At 49.1% G+C, this 18,235-nt stretch overlaps 1 protein-coding gene across 1 annotated transcript in view; it reads right to left on the bottom strand.

The window, feature by feature from the left end:
* The window catches only part of ANO2 (anoctamin 2), a 346,820-nt gene that overhangs the window by 59,877 nt on the left and 268,708 nt on the right, over positions 1-18,235 (bottom strand). Inside the window, exons 15-16 of the mRNA XM_047787771.1 lie at positions 11,263-11,337; positions 3,573-3,768 (exon numbers count right to left, since the gene is read on the bottom strand). Of these exons, the coding sequence (XP_047643727.1) occupies positions 3,573-3,768; positions 11,263-11,337 (271 nt within the window). The remainder of the gene's footprint in view (positions 1-3,572; positions 3,769-11,262; positions 11,338-18,235) is intronic.

Raw genomic sequence — 18,235 nt, 5'->3', positions numbered from 1 at the left:
CCTCTGGGTCTCTTGGTTGCCGCTTCGAGTCACTGCCCCACTGTGGCAACTTTGCATTTCCCGGATTCATCTCACTATTTCCTTGAATCCTTTGGTCAGCAGGCAGGGTTGAAATCATGAGTACTTCAGCCTGTCCTGTGGCTTACAGGATGCCTGGCCTTTAGGCATTCCTTGGAAAAAAAGTCTGAATGCAGGGAGTGAAGAGAGATGCCTTTCACCAGAATCTGCATCAACGAGTGTGGGCTAAGACCCATCGGGGAGCAGGCCGTGCAGGACACTGTACACCACTGTACACCAGCACCATCTGAGCTCTGGGATCAGCTAGCCTGAGGCCGACCAGAGCAAGAACCGGGGCGATGCCCATGTGAGGTCCTGAGGGGAGACCCAGTCCACGACTTCACCCCAGACAGTGAGAAACGCACATCAAAACAGCACAAGAGGAGTTCCCGTTATGGCTCAGTGGTTAACAAACCCGACTAGTAACCATGAGGATACGGGTTCAACCCCTGGCCTCACTCAGTGGGTTAAGAATCTGGTGTTGCTGTGAGCTATGGTGTAGGTCGCAGAGGCAGCTCGGATCCCACGTGGCTGTGGCTGTGGCGTAGGCCGGCGGCTACAGCTCTGATTGGACCCCTAGCCTGGGGACCTCCATATGCCAAGGGAGCGGCCCTGAGTTCAAACCTTAGGACAAGGAGAATGTAACACTTCCTTTGCTGACCACACAGTTTTTGCGAGGATGAGATGAGATAACCGAATTCGGTTTTGGGATAAAAATTCCTTATGAACGAGTATCGATCACTATGCACTCGTTAGAATTTCACCTCCTTTCAGGCCAGCGGACTCTCACATGGAGTCCATGACACTGGCTAACAGCCAGGAGGAGCCTGAACTTTTGGGTGAGAAAGGGAGCGCCTTAGCACAGGTGGGGGCAGCCTCACAGCCTTGAAAGGGTTTCACGGCCCAAGGCAAAGAGAATCAAGATCCGCCCACCCTTGTATCTGGCAGATGTTGACACTCTTGTCTTGGGTCTTTACCACTGTCTGGAGCTGTGTAAGAAAAGTGAAATAACGGAATACAACGGGACCCCAGGAAGACATCGCTCCATCATCACTGATTTCCGGTTCCTTCCTCCTTACTTCCTGCCACACACTCAGGAATCTCCTTGACACCGGATCTTCTGGCTTCTCTCCACCCTCTGCCATCCTACATCCCGCTGGAGTCATTCTGAAAACAGCTCCCAACACCGCACAGTCTTCAAAGCCCCTGTCCCCGCCCCACGTGGCACTTTGAACTGTAGTTTTATCTGGATATATGTCCAGGAGTGGGTCCTGCTGCATAGCACAGGGAACGCTAGCCAATCACTTGTGATAGAACATGAGGGAAGATAATATGAGAAAAAGAATGTATATGTATGTATGACTGGGTCACTTTGCTGTATAGCAGAAATTGGCAGAACACTATAAATCAACTATAGTTTAATTTAAAAAAAATTTAAAAAGCCCCAAAACTACAGCGGTTGTTGGGTCAGGAGCTGTTGTGGGGGTAGGGGACATTTCTTTCCACTCCTACCTTTTCCCCCTACGACAAGAGAGTGATTACTTGTAATTCCCCCCCTCTTGCTCCTTTCTCCTCCCTGGTGAGAGAAGGGGAAGAACTCCGCCCACTGGTGGCTGTGGAAGGTGACAGTGGCATTCCTCGCCTGCACCTTGCTCTGTCCTTTCGGGGAAGCGAAGGGCCTGCAGGAGGGAGCTGCTCCTCTGTGGCCCCCACAGCTCTCCGCGTCCCTAAGACCCGCAGGGCTGCCCTGACCTCTGTTACCTGCGCAGGGAGGGAGGCAAGTCTGCCTGAATCAGGAAGCCTGTTGGGCTCTCCAGCCAAGCTGCTTCCTCCACTATAGCCTTTTTCAGCTTTAAAGGTAAAAGCCTGGCTTTGGTCTATACCTGCCTTTGCTTTGTTTCTCAGCTGATTCAGAAATCAGGCCAGAAAGATGGTGTTTTGTTTTTTTTACTGGATACCCCTTTGAATTTCAGCCAGTACTTGTCCATTGTCTATGAAAATAAGCAGAGTCCTCGTCCCAAAGGTCAAGGTCTTCTACCGGAACATCTGGGCTCAACCAACTCTCTGAGCCCAGTTGTCCCCCACACTGTGCCCTGGACACGCCAGGACCCTTGAGCACCGTGGATGCCACACGGGCTTCCCTGGCATCCTGGACATGCTTCGTGTTCTTTCTTCCATCTCTGAGTTCTGCTCCTTTGGCTCCCTGGTGTTTAGGCCCCCAAATTCCACCCATGGCACAAGCCCAGCCCGCTGCTCCCTGCACCTTTCCTGACTCTGATGGGTCAGATCTCCTCCTTCAACACCAGATTTCTCATTCTATCTCCTCCCCAAGGAACCTTCCTTTCCTCTTGCCTGCCCTGCGACTCCCTCCGCATGTGCCTGTCCGATGTCCATTTACCTCCGAGCGCTCCACCTGGACGCCTCGCCTGGAGCCTCCCCGGAGCCCCCAAAAGTGTGGGATGCTCGTCCTAAGTGCTTCCATGGAAACCTGTATCCCAGCAAACGCAACTGAGTGGAATGCTCTGCTCGCTTCTCTCAAGAAACGCATGAAGGAACACATGCATTTCTATCTAAATACACTCATACTCAGAGCGGAACAGCCAGAAAGTAAGGTGCTTGCACACCCATAGGAACCAAAGCCAGTGCCCACTGCAGGCAGAAGCCATGCCCAGAAAGGCACTGAAGAGTCACTGGCATGAATGGAATCTTTCTAGAATCCTCTGAGCCTCCAGGAAAGGCCCTCTTGAAGGGGGGGTGATCCTCTCCAGTGTCCACTTCCAACGGGTTAGGACATTAAAGACACCCTATCGTTAGTTCCACTCCCCCGAGGTTGGTGAGAGGCTGAGACTGTTGGTCCTGGGATTCAGCGAGGGAAAGAGATGCCTCTGGGCCACCCAGGGTAAAGACGGTGAGGAAAGGGTCTTGGCCCCCAGCCCCTGCCTGGTCTTGGAGGCACAAGTGCCAGAAAGGGGTGTTCAAGCAACAGCAGCTTGTGGCTCGAATGACACGTCTGAACGTGGAGGCCACTGCATTTTTCTCACTGGCTGGAAGCTTGGGAAGCCTGAGGCGCCTTTGAAGTCTGCTTGGAGCCTGGGGAATGTGTGGATTTGCTGGGGCCTCTGACAATAGGGGGTGGCTAAGACCCTCCTGGGCTCAAGTATCAAGAGGCTTTCCCAACTTTATGAAACGCTGCTGGGAAAATGAGAACGAAAAGGCGGCCACTTTTATGGGGAAGCATTGAACCCCTCTTGCTTCTGGGTTGGGTCGAAAAGGACAGACCCTGCAATTAACCTTGGGGGATGATGAGGCTATTGACTTGTGCCAGAGGACGACGGATCCAGAAGGTTCCAGGAAGGCTTCCTGCCTGGGTGGAGGCCCTGCACCTCCTCATTTTCCCAATTCGAATGCACTGGACTTGCTTTTTTTTTTAATTCGGGAGACGGCCACCAAAACTCTGCACAAACTGACCACGTTCAAGGGGGCCCAGGGAAACACGGGATGCGGTGACACGGTACCGATTTTGGTGAGCCACTTAGCCACAGCGCCATAGATCTCATCCAGGATGAGGATGACCACAAGGTTGATGATGACCGCCGTGGCTGTCACAGTCACCCGGACATTGGAGCGTGTGGCCTTGTTGAGAGACAGAGCAGCCGCTGTGGTGATCCGATACACGATGACCCCAAAGACGATGGAGAACGTCAAGGCGATCTGATGGGGAAAAGAGCGACAGTCAGACAGTCACGTGTCAGCAGTCGTGACACGCTGCTACTTTCTCAGCCCACAGAAGTCTTTGCGACACCGGGCACTGCCAATCTGGGTTTCATTGGTGGGCAGCACGGCACTGCCGACACTCTGAATGCATGCACATTCCCAGGCTGCATTTTCCAGGAGATGATGTCTTTTATTTTTATCAGATTCCAAATGGCTTGTAACACACACCAAAAAACTAAGGTTACCATACACACACACACACACACACACACACATATACATACATATATATGTATGTATAATTAAGTGTATATATATATATACATATAGTAATCTTATGTAAAACTAAGGTGACTGTATATATACATACATATCTATCTATACCTACATATATATGTATGTATAATTGAATCACTTTGCTGCACAGCAGAAATGAACACACCATTGCAAATCAACTATACATCAAAGAAACAAATTTTTTAAAAAAATTAACATTACAGTGGGGAGAGAAAAGGGGGAAGGACAATATAGGGGTTATTGCGGGGTAATAATAAGAGTTTCAAATGCGTGAAACTTAAAAAGTGTAAATCAAGCACTATTGAATTTAAAGAATCTTGCATCCAATTAAAAAGTTGCACAGCCTGTTTAGAAGTCTTATAGATAAAAGCTAATATTTAAAAATGCAATTAAATAAAAAGAAACTAAGAATGAAATGCTGGATACAGGTGGTGTGTATGTGGGATTTCTTTTATTAGGAAGCCTTCAATTTGCTATGGAGATAAGTCCACCGTAGTAAACAATGCCTCAGAAGGTACTACGCGCCAAGTGAAGTGTAGCTGTCATACTCAGAGAACAGAGGGGGCTCAGGGAAGAGTTTGTGGAGCAAAGGGATTTAAGCGGGGCCTTCAATGAAAGGCAATAGGGAGCCATTGAAGGTGTTTGAGCTGAAAAGGGGAGCGTTAGAGCCTGAGGGGGGAGGGTGCAGAAAGGTTGCTCTAAGGAGGGAGGAAAAAGACAAAGAAACCCCAACGGAGATTTTTAGACCCTCAGTCTTCAGGGTGAATAAGGTCTTGTTCCAAGATTTCTCTACCCGGCAATTTAAACGGAAGAGTCAGGAGTTCCTGTGGTGGCCCAGCAGAAAACGAATCTGACTAATATCCCTGAGGACGCAGGTTTGATCCCTGCCTCACATAGTGGGTTAAGGATCCGGGATTGCCATGAGCTATGGTGTAGGTCGTGGATGCGGCTCAGATTCCAAGTTGCCGTGGCTGTGGTGTAGGGCGGCAGCTGTGGCTCCGATGTGACCCCCAGCCTGTGGGTGTGGCTCTAAAAAGCCAAAAAAAAAAAAAAAAAAAGGAGGCCTCAGATGTCTCACTGGGTGAGGAAATCTCTGGGTGCTGTATTTAAAAGGAAAGTTGAGCAGCCACTTGACGTCGAGGGCCAACCCCATTTCTTTTTTCTGGAACCCAAGGATAAGAAGGCGCTCTCCCAATCAGGCTCCATCTCCTCTCCGATCCAGTCAAGGGAGGGCTGTTTCCCTGAAGCAGGAGGATGCTAGAGGACAGTGCCCCGAAGGAAGCCTCTTGGAGGGGGCAGAGGGCGAGGGGGCAGCTAGGTGTGTACCCCGCTCACAGCAAAGTTCTAATTCATTTCAGTCAAGGGGAGGCTGCCTTCCCTTTCTGCAAAAGAGGCAGCTCAGGTCATATTTCCTCTGGGGGCAGGAAAAGCGGGTGGGTGTTGGCTGTGGAGGCCTCCATGAAAAACACGGGGAGAGAACAGGGCCGGGGAAAAGGTTTCCCTGAGAAAACACGGTCCAGGACCACACGTGTCCCCTTCCTAGAAAGGAGTGGGGAGGGGACACCGGCTCACTCCAGCCCTGCTTCACAAGCAGTGAGAATGACACTCTGGGAGCATGTGATGGGGAGTGGGTTGCAGATTTGTCTGTGCCTGGACGTTTTCAGACCTTCAGACCTCTGCAGGTGCAGGTGGCAGCCTCAACCCTGTATCCCTGTGCACTTTATCAGGTTTGCTTTGTGGGCCATGGTGTGCAAAGGAAGCTCACCTGAGGAAGGCAGGATGGCGGCATCCTCAGGGTAGGGGGAGTGTGTGTGTGTGTGTGTGTGTGTGTGTGTGTGTGTGTGTCAGGGTGGAGGGGAGATTAAATGGGAAAAACACTCCGTGGGAGGCCCCCCTTTTCCGATGCGAGGTGGGGGCAGAGGCAGCAGGACCCCCGGCCCCCAGGACTGGGGACAGAGGGATGACGTCCACGTACGAGGGGAAACCAGGTCATGACATCACCCCTCTCCAGCACGGTAGACATTTCACTTCCCCGTCCTCCGGGACTGTCACCGCCAGACAGTAAGGGCCTGGAAAACGCGGTGAGAGATTCCTTCCCCCCCAAATCGCTTTTGCAGTGAAGGCCAGCGATGGAAGTATTGATGAGGTGGGGGGAGGCCAGGGCATCGAAGAGCGAGTGTGCGTGTGTATCTGGGGCTGGGTGTGGGGAGTGACCTGACTGAAGAAAACAACAATGGCAAAAACGTCCCTCGCTTTGGGGTCTTGGGGGTGGGGAGGAGAACGGCTTCTCGTCTCCTTCTTTAAGAGGCCCAGCGCCTAAGCTGGGGAAGGAAGAACACTTCGGTGCTACTCAAAGGGTCACTCGGACTCCCTGTCTCAAGTTGGGAGCTTGAGAAACAGGCAGAAATTCAAGCACGGACCTAGACCTACTGACTTGGAATCTGCATTTTAACCAGATTCCCTATTCTTCCAGAGGCACTGCTCTACCCACTCAAGAAAGCCCTTCTTGGAGTTCCCGTTGTGGCTTAGGGGTTAACGAACCTGACTAATATCCATAAGGACATGGGTTCGAGCCCTGGCCTTGATTGGTGGGTTAAGGATCCAGTGTTGCCGTGAGCTGTGGTATTGGTCGCAGACGCAGCCCAGATCCTGCATTGCTGTGGCTGTGGTGTAGGCTGGCAGCTGCAGCTCCCATTCGACCCCTAGCCTGGGAACCTCCATATGCCGAAGGTGCAGCTCTACAAAGACAAAAGCCAAAAGCCCTCCCTGGCTCCCTCCCTCTCTCCCTGGCTCTGCCTCCAACCTGCCCCTCCCTGCTGTCTCCTTGGGATCCTAACTTCTCCAGCTTGGATTTTCCATCATGCTGCAGAAATCTGGTTCTGAACCTCTCCTTCCAAGTTTCCAAAGCACCTCAAGATTCCCAGTTTTCAAAGCTGGAAGAGCTTGGAAATCAACAACCCAACCCTAGGACCATTTTGCAGATGTGGAAATAGCTGGAAAGTGGAAAGTGAAGTGATTTGCTCAAGGTCACGAGGCATAGACTACCCCCCTAGATCATAATAGGAATTAAAGGATATTAGCATTTAGCCGTCATCCTCATCCAGCCTTTGATCCCAAGGAAACTGAGGCCCAAGAAGCAGCACTGTGAGTGGTTCACGCTCCAGGGGTTACACAGCAAAGCCGAGATACTAATGGTGATGACACCATCCTCAACAAGAGCTAATCCACTTGTGCGATCTTGATTCCATTATCCGAGGCATATCTACACTGGCAGGAATCCTGATAACAACCACACAAGACAGGCCTTTTGTACATTCGATTCACAACTGTCCAGGATTTGAACCTGGCTCTATGGCTCCAAAGTCTGCAATCCTATTCTGACCTTCAAACCCAGGTCTTTTGGCATTAAATCTAGTCCTATTTTCATCACTTTGGCCACATTACTGCTTTTACTTATTAAATTCAACCAATGTTTTCCGACCGCTAGCTGTACTACCCTAGTTGTATTTCATGGTTATGGTCAGGTTCCTCCAACTAGGCCCAAAGTGGGGACTGGTCTTGTACTGCATTCTGTGCCTTGTGGGTGGTTAGACCTGTTTGGTAAAGATGGGCGATCTTGCTCCCGTCCCCTCCCCCATCCCTTGCCCTCCCTGGTCCCCCCACACATGGTGGAATATCATGGCCTCTGTGACTCCTGCTGGGTTTTTTTAAGTCCATCTAAGAATACATATTTATTGTTCTATAAAAAAATGAAACCTTTAAAAAGAAGTTAATTTAAAGACACAGCGGTTGTGAGAAATAATACAGAGAGAGCCCATATAACCTTCACCCAGGTTCCCCCATGGTGACATCTTGCAAAACGGTAGTACATGTCACTCTGGACATTGACAGGAATACAGTCAAGGTACAGGACATTTCCAACCCACGAGCATGCCTCTTTTTTTTTTTTTTTTTTGCTATTTCTTTGGGCCGCTCCTGCGGCATATGGAGGTTCCCAGGCTAGGGGTCGAATCGGAGCTGGAGCCACCAGCGTACACCAGAGCCACAGCAACGCCGGATTGTTAACCCACTGACCAAGGACAGGGATCGAACCCGCAACCTCATGGTTCCTAGTCAGATTCGTTAACCACTGCGCCACGACGGGAACTCCAGACAAGCATGCCTCTTGTTGCAGTTTTATAGCCATACCCACTCTCTCCTTCCCCACCCTTCTCAAACCCTTGGCTACCACTAATTGCTCCTCTATTTCTGCAATTTTGTCATTTTAAGATTATATACGGAGTTCCCACTTCCTGCTGGTTTTTTAAAGTACACTTTTTAAAAAAGTCTTTTTACATCCACCTCTGCGCCATATGGAGGTTCCCAGGCTAGGGGTCCAATCAGAGCTGTAGCCGCCAGCCTACACCACAGCCACAGCATCGCCGGATCCCAGCCGCATCCTCAACCTACACCGCAGCTCGTGGCAACACTTGATCCTTAACCCACTAAGGGAGGCCAGGGATCGATCCATATCCTCATGGACACTAGTCAGATTCATAGCCCACTGAGCCACAATGGGGACTCCTTAAATACAATTTTTAATGTTACTTTCCATTTACTTTTATTGCCAAATATCGGTTATGCTCCCCATGTTGTACGATACATCCCGGTGGCTTGCGGTGTTTGAATCCCACAGCTTTGCTGGGGGACACGGCCAGATTGCAATGGAAGCCACACCACAGCGTCCAGAGCCCTAATTTCACACTGCAAAAGAGATGGGAAGGAATGCTGGGCTGGTCCCTGCCCTCTGGGACTTGCATTCTGAATCGAAGTTGAGAAAACCAGGGCACACAGACAACGAGGATGAGCCTAGCAGCAGCTGGACAGAGTCACGGGTCTCAGTCCAGGGGCTTCTCATTTGCTCTGAGCAGAGAGCAGAGGGATTAGAGAAAAGGCCACCGAAGCAGCTTGGGGGCAGTTTCCTATGGGAAAGGCTTGGCGGAGAGAATAAGAAGGAGCAAGTGAAATGCACAGGGCAGAGCAACCCCCGCTGAATGGGGAGAGCGGCTGGTCGCGCACACAGCACATAATAGTAGCTCAATCTGGAAAAATACACACACCAAGGACTTCATCGTTGCATGCTCAGTTGCCTCTGGCATCTGCTTAATTAATTTATTTTATCATGCAGTTATTCATAAAATATGTCTTGAGCACCTACTGTGGGCCGGTCATGTCTAGTTGTCAGATACACAGTAGTGAACAAAACAGAAATTTCTGTCCTTGTGAGGTTGATCTTCTAGAGGGGAGAGACAGACAAGAAACTCACGAGCAGGTAAAATATCTGGTAAATCGGGTGTGATAAAAACCATAGGAATATATAAAGCCAGCAGGAGCATAGAGATAGGATGCAGCTTATAGGAGGTGTGCAGGGTGACGTGTCGGCAAGGACTGAAAACAGGAACTGTGAGGACTGTGGGGGCGGGGTTTACTTCTCTATCTTCTCATTCAGGCACGTATTTGTTTTTTGGTTTTTTTTGTTTTTTTGTTTTTTGTTTTTTTTGTCTTTTTGCCATTTCTTGGGCCGCTCCCACGGCATATGGAGGTTCCCAGGCTAGGGGTCGAATCGGAGCTGGAGCCGCCGGCCTATGCCAGAGCCACAGCAACGCGGGATCCGAGCCGCGTCTGCAACCTACACCACAGCTCAGGGCAATGCGGATCGTTAACCCACTGAGCAAGGGCAGGGACCGAACCCGCAACCTCATGGTTCCTAGTCAGATTCGTTAACCACTGCACCACGACGGGAACTCCAGGCACATATTTGTTATCTGTAAATGCCTCAGGGGACTGATAATTTTAGTTTAGTTTCTACTCTATGCCCAGTGCCTGAGAATAGCGTCAAGCCCATGGTTGGCACCCATGAAACGATGGTTGGTTGGTGGCAACTATGGTTGGTTGGTGGCAAATATTTTTGGGGTGAATGACTGAACTCTTTGCCAACATCATGCATAGTGTGGGAGGCTGGGGAGGGCTACATTAAACCTCACCCCACCGCAGCTTCATCCACGGCAATCCACCACCTCTTCTGGAATAAATTCCACTCTTGTTAACAAGCAAGGAGAAGCTAGGGAACATGACGTGCTAAGTGCTAGCAAGGCGCCCAGCACCTCTGCACTCAGAGGTGTCGAATGAGACGGTGCTCACACGCCCTTCGCCTTTTGCATTTCTGAGATGCACCTGCTCCTGTCCTCCGTGATCACAACGGCAAGAACAATAAAGGAAATCATAACCCCAGGCCTGGCCCAGAGTTACTGCTGGCCAGCGAGTCCAGAAAATTATTAGAATTTCAGTCCTAAGTTCAGGAATAAGCAAGCCCTTCCCAATCCCACAATTAATGTGTGGTCCTGCTTGGAAATACTGGATGGACAGAAGTTCCCATCTTGGATTCTGGGCATCTACCCATAGACCGGTAGACAGGGGTGGGGCAGGGGGGCTGGGGTCTTTGTGCCCGGAGCTAGGTCCTCTGAGTTTTACTGTCCCCAGGTCTCCGCGCTTCAGCTACTGTATTGTCTCAGCCCTCCTGGTTCCCAGGAACAAGCTACGATCACATCACTGATCAACGCAGGTAAGAGTCACGGACCCAGTCTCCACCTTCCCTGACCCGCCGGGGTCTCTCTCTCAAAAGGGCTCTTCCAAACTCCAACAGAGGAGACGGGGAAATGAACACAGCAACTCTTCAGGAAGCAGATAGCACCCAAGCCACTGTCCTCTGTGGCTTCCAGACCATTTTTTTCCATGAGCCATCCAGGACGTCAGCCCGCAGCCAGGACAGGCAGCTGCCACTTTGTCATCATCTCACCTGCACGGGGAAGGCCTTCTTCCAAGGTCTCATCTGTCTCTATGTGGGAGACACTGTCCCACAACCCACCCCGCAACTTCAAACATCAGTGGTCCAGGCTGGGAAGACAGAACCCCCTTCTACAGCCACTGAAGGCCACTGACCCTCCCAAGGCTGACCCTCCCCTCTTCAGGGGACCAGCAGCAGCAATGGCCTCGCTATCAGGTGAGATCCCACCCGCCCCCTCCCAATCAGGACTATAGCTTCATCATCACCAGCCTTCATGGTCCCCACAGCGTAACAGACTCACACACCCACGGCAGTCACACAACAGGGCCTTCAGGCACACTCACACCCAGGGGTTCCCTCCAGCCCATTACCATGAACAAGATGGAGGCGAAGTTCATCAAGTAGCCTGGGAAACGATCTTTCCAGGTCAGCTTGTCTTCATCATCCTGGAGAGAAACAAGAGAACAGAGGCCATCAGGTGACACCAACAACGGATAGGAATATTCTCTCAATTTACATAAATTTGCATCTCATTATCACTCAACTTAGGTATCTTTCCAGCCTCTGATGCCTTACCTTCCACACTAACAACTAATCTAGTGACATCTAGAAAGCCTGGAAAATCCGTGGTGACAAGAGGACAGTATTTGATTTCAGCCTCACGTTGGGCTGCAGTTTTAGTTCAACCACTTAGCCGTGAGATTTTCAGCAAGTCTCTTAAGGTTTCTCACCCTCTTTTTTTTTTTTTTGTCTTTTGTCTTTCTAGGGGCACACCCGCAGCATATGGAGGTTCCCAGATCAGGGGTCTAATCGGAGCTGTAGCTGCTGACCTACGCCACAGCCACAGCAATACCAGATCTGAGCCACATCTGCGACCTACACCACAGCTCATGGCAACGCCAGATCCTTAACCCACTGAGCAAGGCCAAGGATCAAACCCGAAACCTCATGGTTCCTAGTTGGATTCGTTTCTGCTGAGCCATGATAGGAACTCCTAACCCTCTATTTTGTAATCTGTAAAACAGGCACAGTCTTGACCCCCATTCTGGCTAATGCACAGGATGGTTTTATTTGTTTTGTTTTATTTTATTTTATTTTATTTTATTTTTTATTTTATTTTATTTTATTTTTGGCTGCACCCACAGCATGCAGAAGTTCCCAGGGCCAGGGCTCAAACCTGTACCACAGCAGTAACCAGAGTCACAGCAGTGACAACTGCCAGATCCTTAACCCACCGAGCCACTTGGGAACTTCTGTTTTGCTTTATTTTAATGAGAAACATATGAACAGAGGAAAGCAACAGACAGATGACAGATACAAACCACCACAGGGCAGAATCCTAAAATAGATCATCATTCATCCAAAGATCAACTGGTTACCTTATATCCTAAGTGTACAAATGGCTCATACTTTTTGTTCTTCAAAGGACCTGTCTGTGTTGTCATCTGTTTCCTCCAAAACATCTGTCCTCTCCTGGTGGCAAGTGCAGACATTTCGAGGGGCAGTTGAAGCTGATGCCCTGCTATCAGCCTGGTGGAGAACCAGACTGGGTCCAGGTCACAGGCTGCTATCCTGGGCCCTCCACATCCCTGACCTTGTCCCTGACCACGTCCTCCCCCTGAGGACCCTCGTTTGGGAGGGTGAGGCCAACAAGATATGAGTGGTAACAAGTTCTGCTGCTTAACTGGCACCCAATTTTAGTCCAGGCATCGAACTTCTCTGGGCTGCAGAGAAATCTGAATTGGAATTGGAATTGATCATTATTGGAACTGGAACTGATCCAGGGTCCTGGCCATGATGGGGCAGGCCATCTGAAGCCCTGTTTGGGAAGATGCCATAAAAACAGCAAAGCCCCCCCATGCCGACCAGGCAGGAGCCCCCGGCAGTGTGTCTGAGTCAAGCTCAGCAAAGGCAGTTTCTGCTTCTCTCTTCCCTCCTCGCCAGGACTGGATCGCCGAGCTCTCTGGATCTGGCTCTAGCAACAGTGCCATCTAGTCTTTGAAAGCTTGTACTGTAGGCCTGTAGGTGAAGGGCCTTCCCGGCCTCAAAGACTTCTTTCTACAAACCTCTGTGCACCCACCACGTGCTGAGCTTGGGGCCAGGCTTGCTGGGGGGACAGAAGGCCAGGGACACACGATCACTGCCCCGAGGGGCCTCCAGTCTAATGAGATGGACGTGACATCCACACACCAAAAAGGTCCAGGAATCACTCGCCAGTTTGGGGAGGGTGGGTTATCCTCGGAGTGAACGGGGAGTTGGGGGGGGATGTGAGGAAAGCGATGGTGTGTCTTTCTCATGGCTTGTCTGGAGCTGAGCACAGGGTTGAGCTGGCTTAAATGGGGTGGAAATGAGAGTTAAGGCTGAAGTCATTCAGTAATGAGGGCTTTGATTTACAGATGATATAAACAAGGGACGCTTGGTTTCTCATACAGCGGGATAGGGTGGTCTCCCGCCCTGGAGAGTGAGTTTCAGTTGTTCCACCCAACAAACGTGGTCTGAGTGTCTTGGGATGGGCGGGGCTCTGTGCTGGACACTGAGGACACGGGGAGGAGAAGGCTTGGCTCTGCCCCAGGAGGATCTCAGATCCCATAAGGAAACAAAGAGAAGGATTTCAGAGCTAACCCAGGTAAGGAAAGCACTGTTACTATTTTGCCTAAAAACAAGACATAAAAGGCAACTGAATTTGATGTTATCTCAAAGCAACCATCTTGGAGTTCCTGTCATGGCTCAGGGGAAATGAGTCTGACTAGTATCCGTGAGGATGCAGGTTCGATCCCTGGCCTTGCTCAGTGGGTTAAGGATCCAGCACTGCCATGAGCTGTGATGTAGGTCACAGACACAGCTTGGATCCTGTGTTGCTGTGGCTGTGGTGTAGGCTGGCAGCTACAGCTCCGATTCAGCCCCTAGCCTGGGACCCTCCATATGCCACGGGAGTGGCCCTAAAAAGACAAAAACAAACAAACAATGCAACTATCTTTTTTTTTTTTTTGCTTCTTACTGCATATGTAAGTTCCCAGGCTAGGGGTTAAAGTAGAGCTACTGCTGCCAGCCTACACCACATCTTTGACCTGCATCCTCATAGATACTAGTTGGGTTTGTTACTGCTGAGCCACAGTGGAAATTCCTCAAAGCAACTATCCTAAAGAACAACACTCCTTTGGATATAGATGTTCTAGTGTTTGTGTTAAAACCACCCTCCCCACCCTCCTGTTTACACCGATGAGCTCTTTTCTCTGGAAGTGACAGCTTCCAGCACACACACGGTTCTCAAACATTCAGACACTTTCCAAACCCAAGTGCCAAGAGAGACTATTACCCCAAAGATTATAGGGTGCCTTCCGAGCTCCCCAAGTTCCTGGTAAAGATGAGAGTCGGGTGGCCTTTACATGAATAACTGGCTCTGAATCAAGGAAGCTAATTAGAATCTCCTCTCCCTGGCACATTGAAGACGCATGCCCTCAACTGAACTACACTCGGCGTGAAAGTCACCTAACCAACTTATGGGCTCATAGAGGAGAAGGAGAACTTGGAACCAGCCCTTCTGAGTTTAACTCTTGGCTCTAACACTTACCAGGTCAAGTGACCTTGGGAAATTCCCAGAACCTATGTTTCCTCATCTGTAAAGTCATTCTATTCCTGAGCTACAACATGGTGACACTCATCACACCGAGTTGCCACGCGCTTGGGGTGGCTCCCTATTCGCCCACCCCTGGAGGCGCCAAGCCAGGTACCTGCACGCAGCTGAGTGAGAACTCAGCACCTCCCTCTTCTTTAACACGGAGCTGACAACACTTGTCCCACCAAAGTGGCAGAGGTTGTATGAGAATCTTGTGGCTGAATGTCTGGGAGAGAGCTTCGCAAGTTCCACAGAGTCACACCAAAGTAGGGTCTAATCAATCAGGTTCAAGATTATATCAGAAGCAGGTGGTTAGGAATTGCTCAGTGAATTCGCCATCGTTACGACATGAGCCTAGCTGTCATCTGTGCTCCTGTCTTCGTCCCTTACAGCTCCCACTTCCAAGTGTCCACACAGGGAGTCTCATGGTGACATTCACAGAAAATCCCCAAAGTGCCCCCTTTTGGCAAACTGAACAGTAGAAAAGGCAATCACTGAAAATGCAGTGGATGAGAATACCATTTAAGCAGATCCCTTGGAGAGCAACCCTGGAAAACAGCCAATCATCCCTGAGTAAGTATATTTTTTTAAACGTGAGGTATGATTTACATACGGCAAAAGTCACCTTCATTCAGGTGCAGCTCTGTGAGTTTTGATAACATACATGTACCGTCATGTAACTGCGACCACAATCAGATACAGAACAATTGCGTCACTCCTCAGTATTGCCCCTTCGTCTCTTTGTGTCACCTCCCCCAATCTCCAGCTCTTGGTAAGATCTGTTCTCTGTCCCTTTAGTGCTGCCTTCTCCAAAATGCTGTATAAGTAAATTCGCACAGTACAAATAAAGCCTTTTGATCTGCCCTCCATCACTTAGCACAATGTATTTGGGATGCACCTGGCTGCTTTCTCAGAAATCCATCCCTTCTTATCGCTGGGTCGTATTTCACCGTATGGATGTGCCAGATTTCATTAAACCATTAAACGTGCTGGGAGATGTTTGGATGGCTTCCGGCCGTTGGTGATTCTGAATAAAGCCTTTAGAAGTACTTGCGTACTGGTTTTGGTGTGAGCATGGGTTTTAGGCAAATGCCAACCAATGGAATTGCTGAGTCATAGACGGAGTATACATTTGGTTTATAAACAACCGCCAGACTGTTTTCCAAAATGGCCATGCTATTTTTGCATTTTCACTAGTAACATCTGAGAATTCCTTTCACTTTCTTTTCTTTAAATAAAACTTTTTATTTTAGAATAGTTTTAGATTTGCAGAAAAGCTTCAAAAATGGTACAGAGTGTGTGCGTGTGCATATATACACACGCACACACTCTGTACCCAGTTTCCCTATTATGTTAGTATGGATACCTTTTTTGCAAACAATGAACCAATTCTGTACATTATTATTAATTAAAGTTCACACTTTCTTTGGATTTTCTTTTTTTATAATGATTTTTATTTTTTCCATTATAGCTGGTTTCCTGTGCTCTGTCAATTTTCTACTGTACAGCAAGGCGACCCAGTCACACATATATGTATACGTCATTTTTTCTCACATTCTCACGCTCCATCATGAGTAACTAGATACAGTACCCAGTGCTATACAGCAGGATCTCACTGCTTATCCATTCCAAAGTCAACAGTTTGCATCTATTAACCCCAAACTCCCAATCCATCCACTCCCTCCCCCTCCCCCTTGCAAACCACAAGTCTGTTCCCCAAGTCCATGATCTTTGGAGTTTCTTAGTTTCCACGTGATATCCATTTTCTGCTCCAGAATCCCACCCAAGATCCCACGTTATATTTAGCCATCCTGTCTCCTTAGGCGCCTCTGGACTGTGACAGCTTCTCAGACTTTTCTGTTAATGACCTTGTTAGTTTTAAGGAGCAGGTGGCAAGGACTTTGTAGAATGGTCCTCAATATAGGCTTGCCTGACATTTTTCTAATTAGACTCAATGGATGGGTCTGGGGGAGGAAGAGCATGAAGGTAAATAGCATTTCCGTCCAGTCATACTAAAGGCACAGGCTGTCACGCGTGTCACACATGACGTCAACCTCAATCGCTTGGTGGAGGTTAGTCTGTCAGATTTCTTGGCTGTAAAGCTACTCTTTCCCCTCCTTCCCATACTTTACTTTTTAGAAGGAAATCACCTCACACGACCCCCAGTAAAGGGTAGGGAGTTATAGTCCACCTCCTTGAAGGGGTAGCATCTGCAAATTCTGCCAGGTTTTTTTTTTTTTTTTTTTTTGTCTTTTAGGGCCACACTCGTGGCATATGGAGGTTCCCAGGCTAGGGGTCCATTTGGAACTGTAGCCACCAGCCTACACCACAGCCACGGCTGTGAAGGATCCGAGCTGCGTCTGTGACCTACTCCACAGCTCACAGCAATGCTGGATCCTTAACCTACTGATCAAGGCCAGGGACTGAACCTGCATCCTCGTGGATGCTAGTCGGGTTCGCTAACCACTGAGCCACGACGGGAACTGCATCTGCCAGGTTTTTAATCCATATTTTTACAACAGTTTAGATTTACTCAAAGCAGGGCTATAGAAAAGAGATGCTCAGTCATACCAGTGCTGAACGGATGTAAGCTTTTCTAAACACAGTAAAGAAGAACAAAGACGATAAATGCCTACCAATCCCTAAGCATCATGCCTGGGGTGGAACTGGATTTGGGCTTCAAAGGAAGCAGGTTGTGGTCCTCTTTCTTGGGGAAAGCTTACAAGGGGCAGGTAGCCAGGCACCAGCACCATCACCAGTAGCCCATCATCATCACTTGCCTCACCCCTCTGGCTAATAATCGGAGGGTCATGAATAGACAGGCTCTGGTTTCCATCAGAGTGTTCAGACATTGAGCCTCTGTTCCTACAAATATTTGGAGGGCAGAGTACAGGAGAGGAGAAAAAAAAAAAAAAGAAGGATTTGGAAATTCAAGACCAAGGCTTCATCCCTGTCTCTACCTCTTTATTAGCTGAGCAAGCTTGAGCATATTATCTAATTTCTCTGGGCCCTCACAGCCTCATCTTTAATTGGACAACTGGTAAACCTGCACTCTGAGCACTCAGCTGAGTACACACAGTATATGTGATGGTAGTGGGAAAATTATAATCTCTGTGTAACTGTGAGCTGTTACTACTCCTGTTTCTATGCAGGAAGCATCCATTCAACATCAAAGGCGTACCCAGCATGGGTCTGGTACTAGGAACTGGGGATATGCAGAAAAACTGTTCACATTCTTTGTTCTTAGGGCATGCCTTAACTACTGAAAGAAAGTGAGAAAGACAAACTCAGATTATTATTTATTTTTTGTCTTCCTAGGGCTGCACCCGTGGCATACAGAAGTTCCCAGGCTAGGGGTTGAATCAGAGCTACAGCTATCATCCTACGCCACAGCCACAGCAATGCTGGATCTGAGCCACTTCTGTGACCTACACCACAGCTCACGGCAACATCGGATCTTTAACCCACTGAGCGAGGCCAGGGATGGAACCCACGTCCTCACAGATACTAGCTGGGTTCATTACTGCTGAACTACAATGGGAACTCCAAGACAAATACAGAAACACACAAAAAATTATGAGATGATATGACACATGTCACGGGAACACGGAGGAAGGAGCAACTACCTGCCCAGAGGAAGAAGGGAAGACTTCAAAGACAAAGAGATGTTTTACTTGTGACTAAAGAATGATGAGAGTTTTCCAGGATGAAAAAGAGAGATGAAAGTA

Source organism: Phacochoerus africanus, chromosome 7 (genome assembly GCF_016906955.1).
Source record: "Phacochoerus africanus isolate WHEZ1 chromosome 7, ROS_Pafr_v1, whole genome shotgun sequence".
Taxonomy (NCBI): domain Eukaryota; kingdom Metazoa; phylum Chordata; class Mammalia; order Artiodactyla; family Suidae; genus Phacochoerus; species Phacochoerus africanus.
Note: the sequence above shows the minus strand (reverse complement) of the source record. Positions and strands in the feature narration are given on the sequence as shown.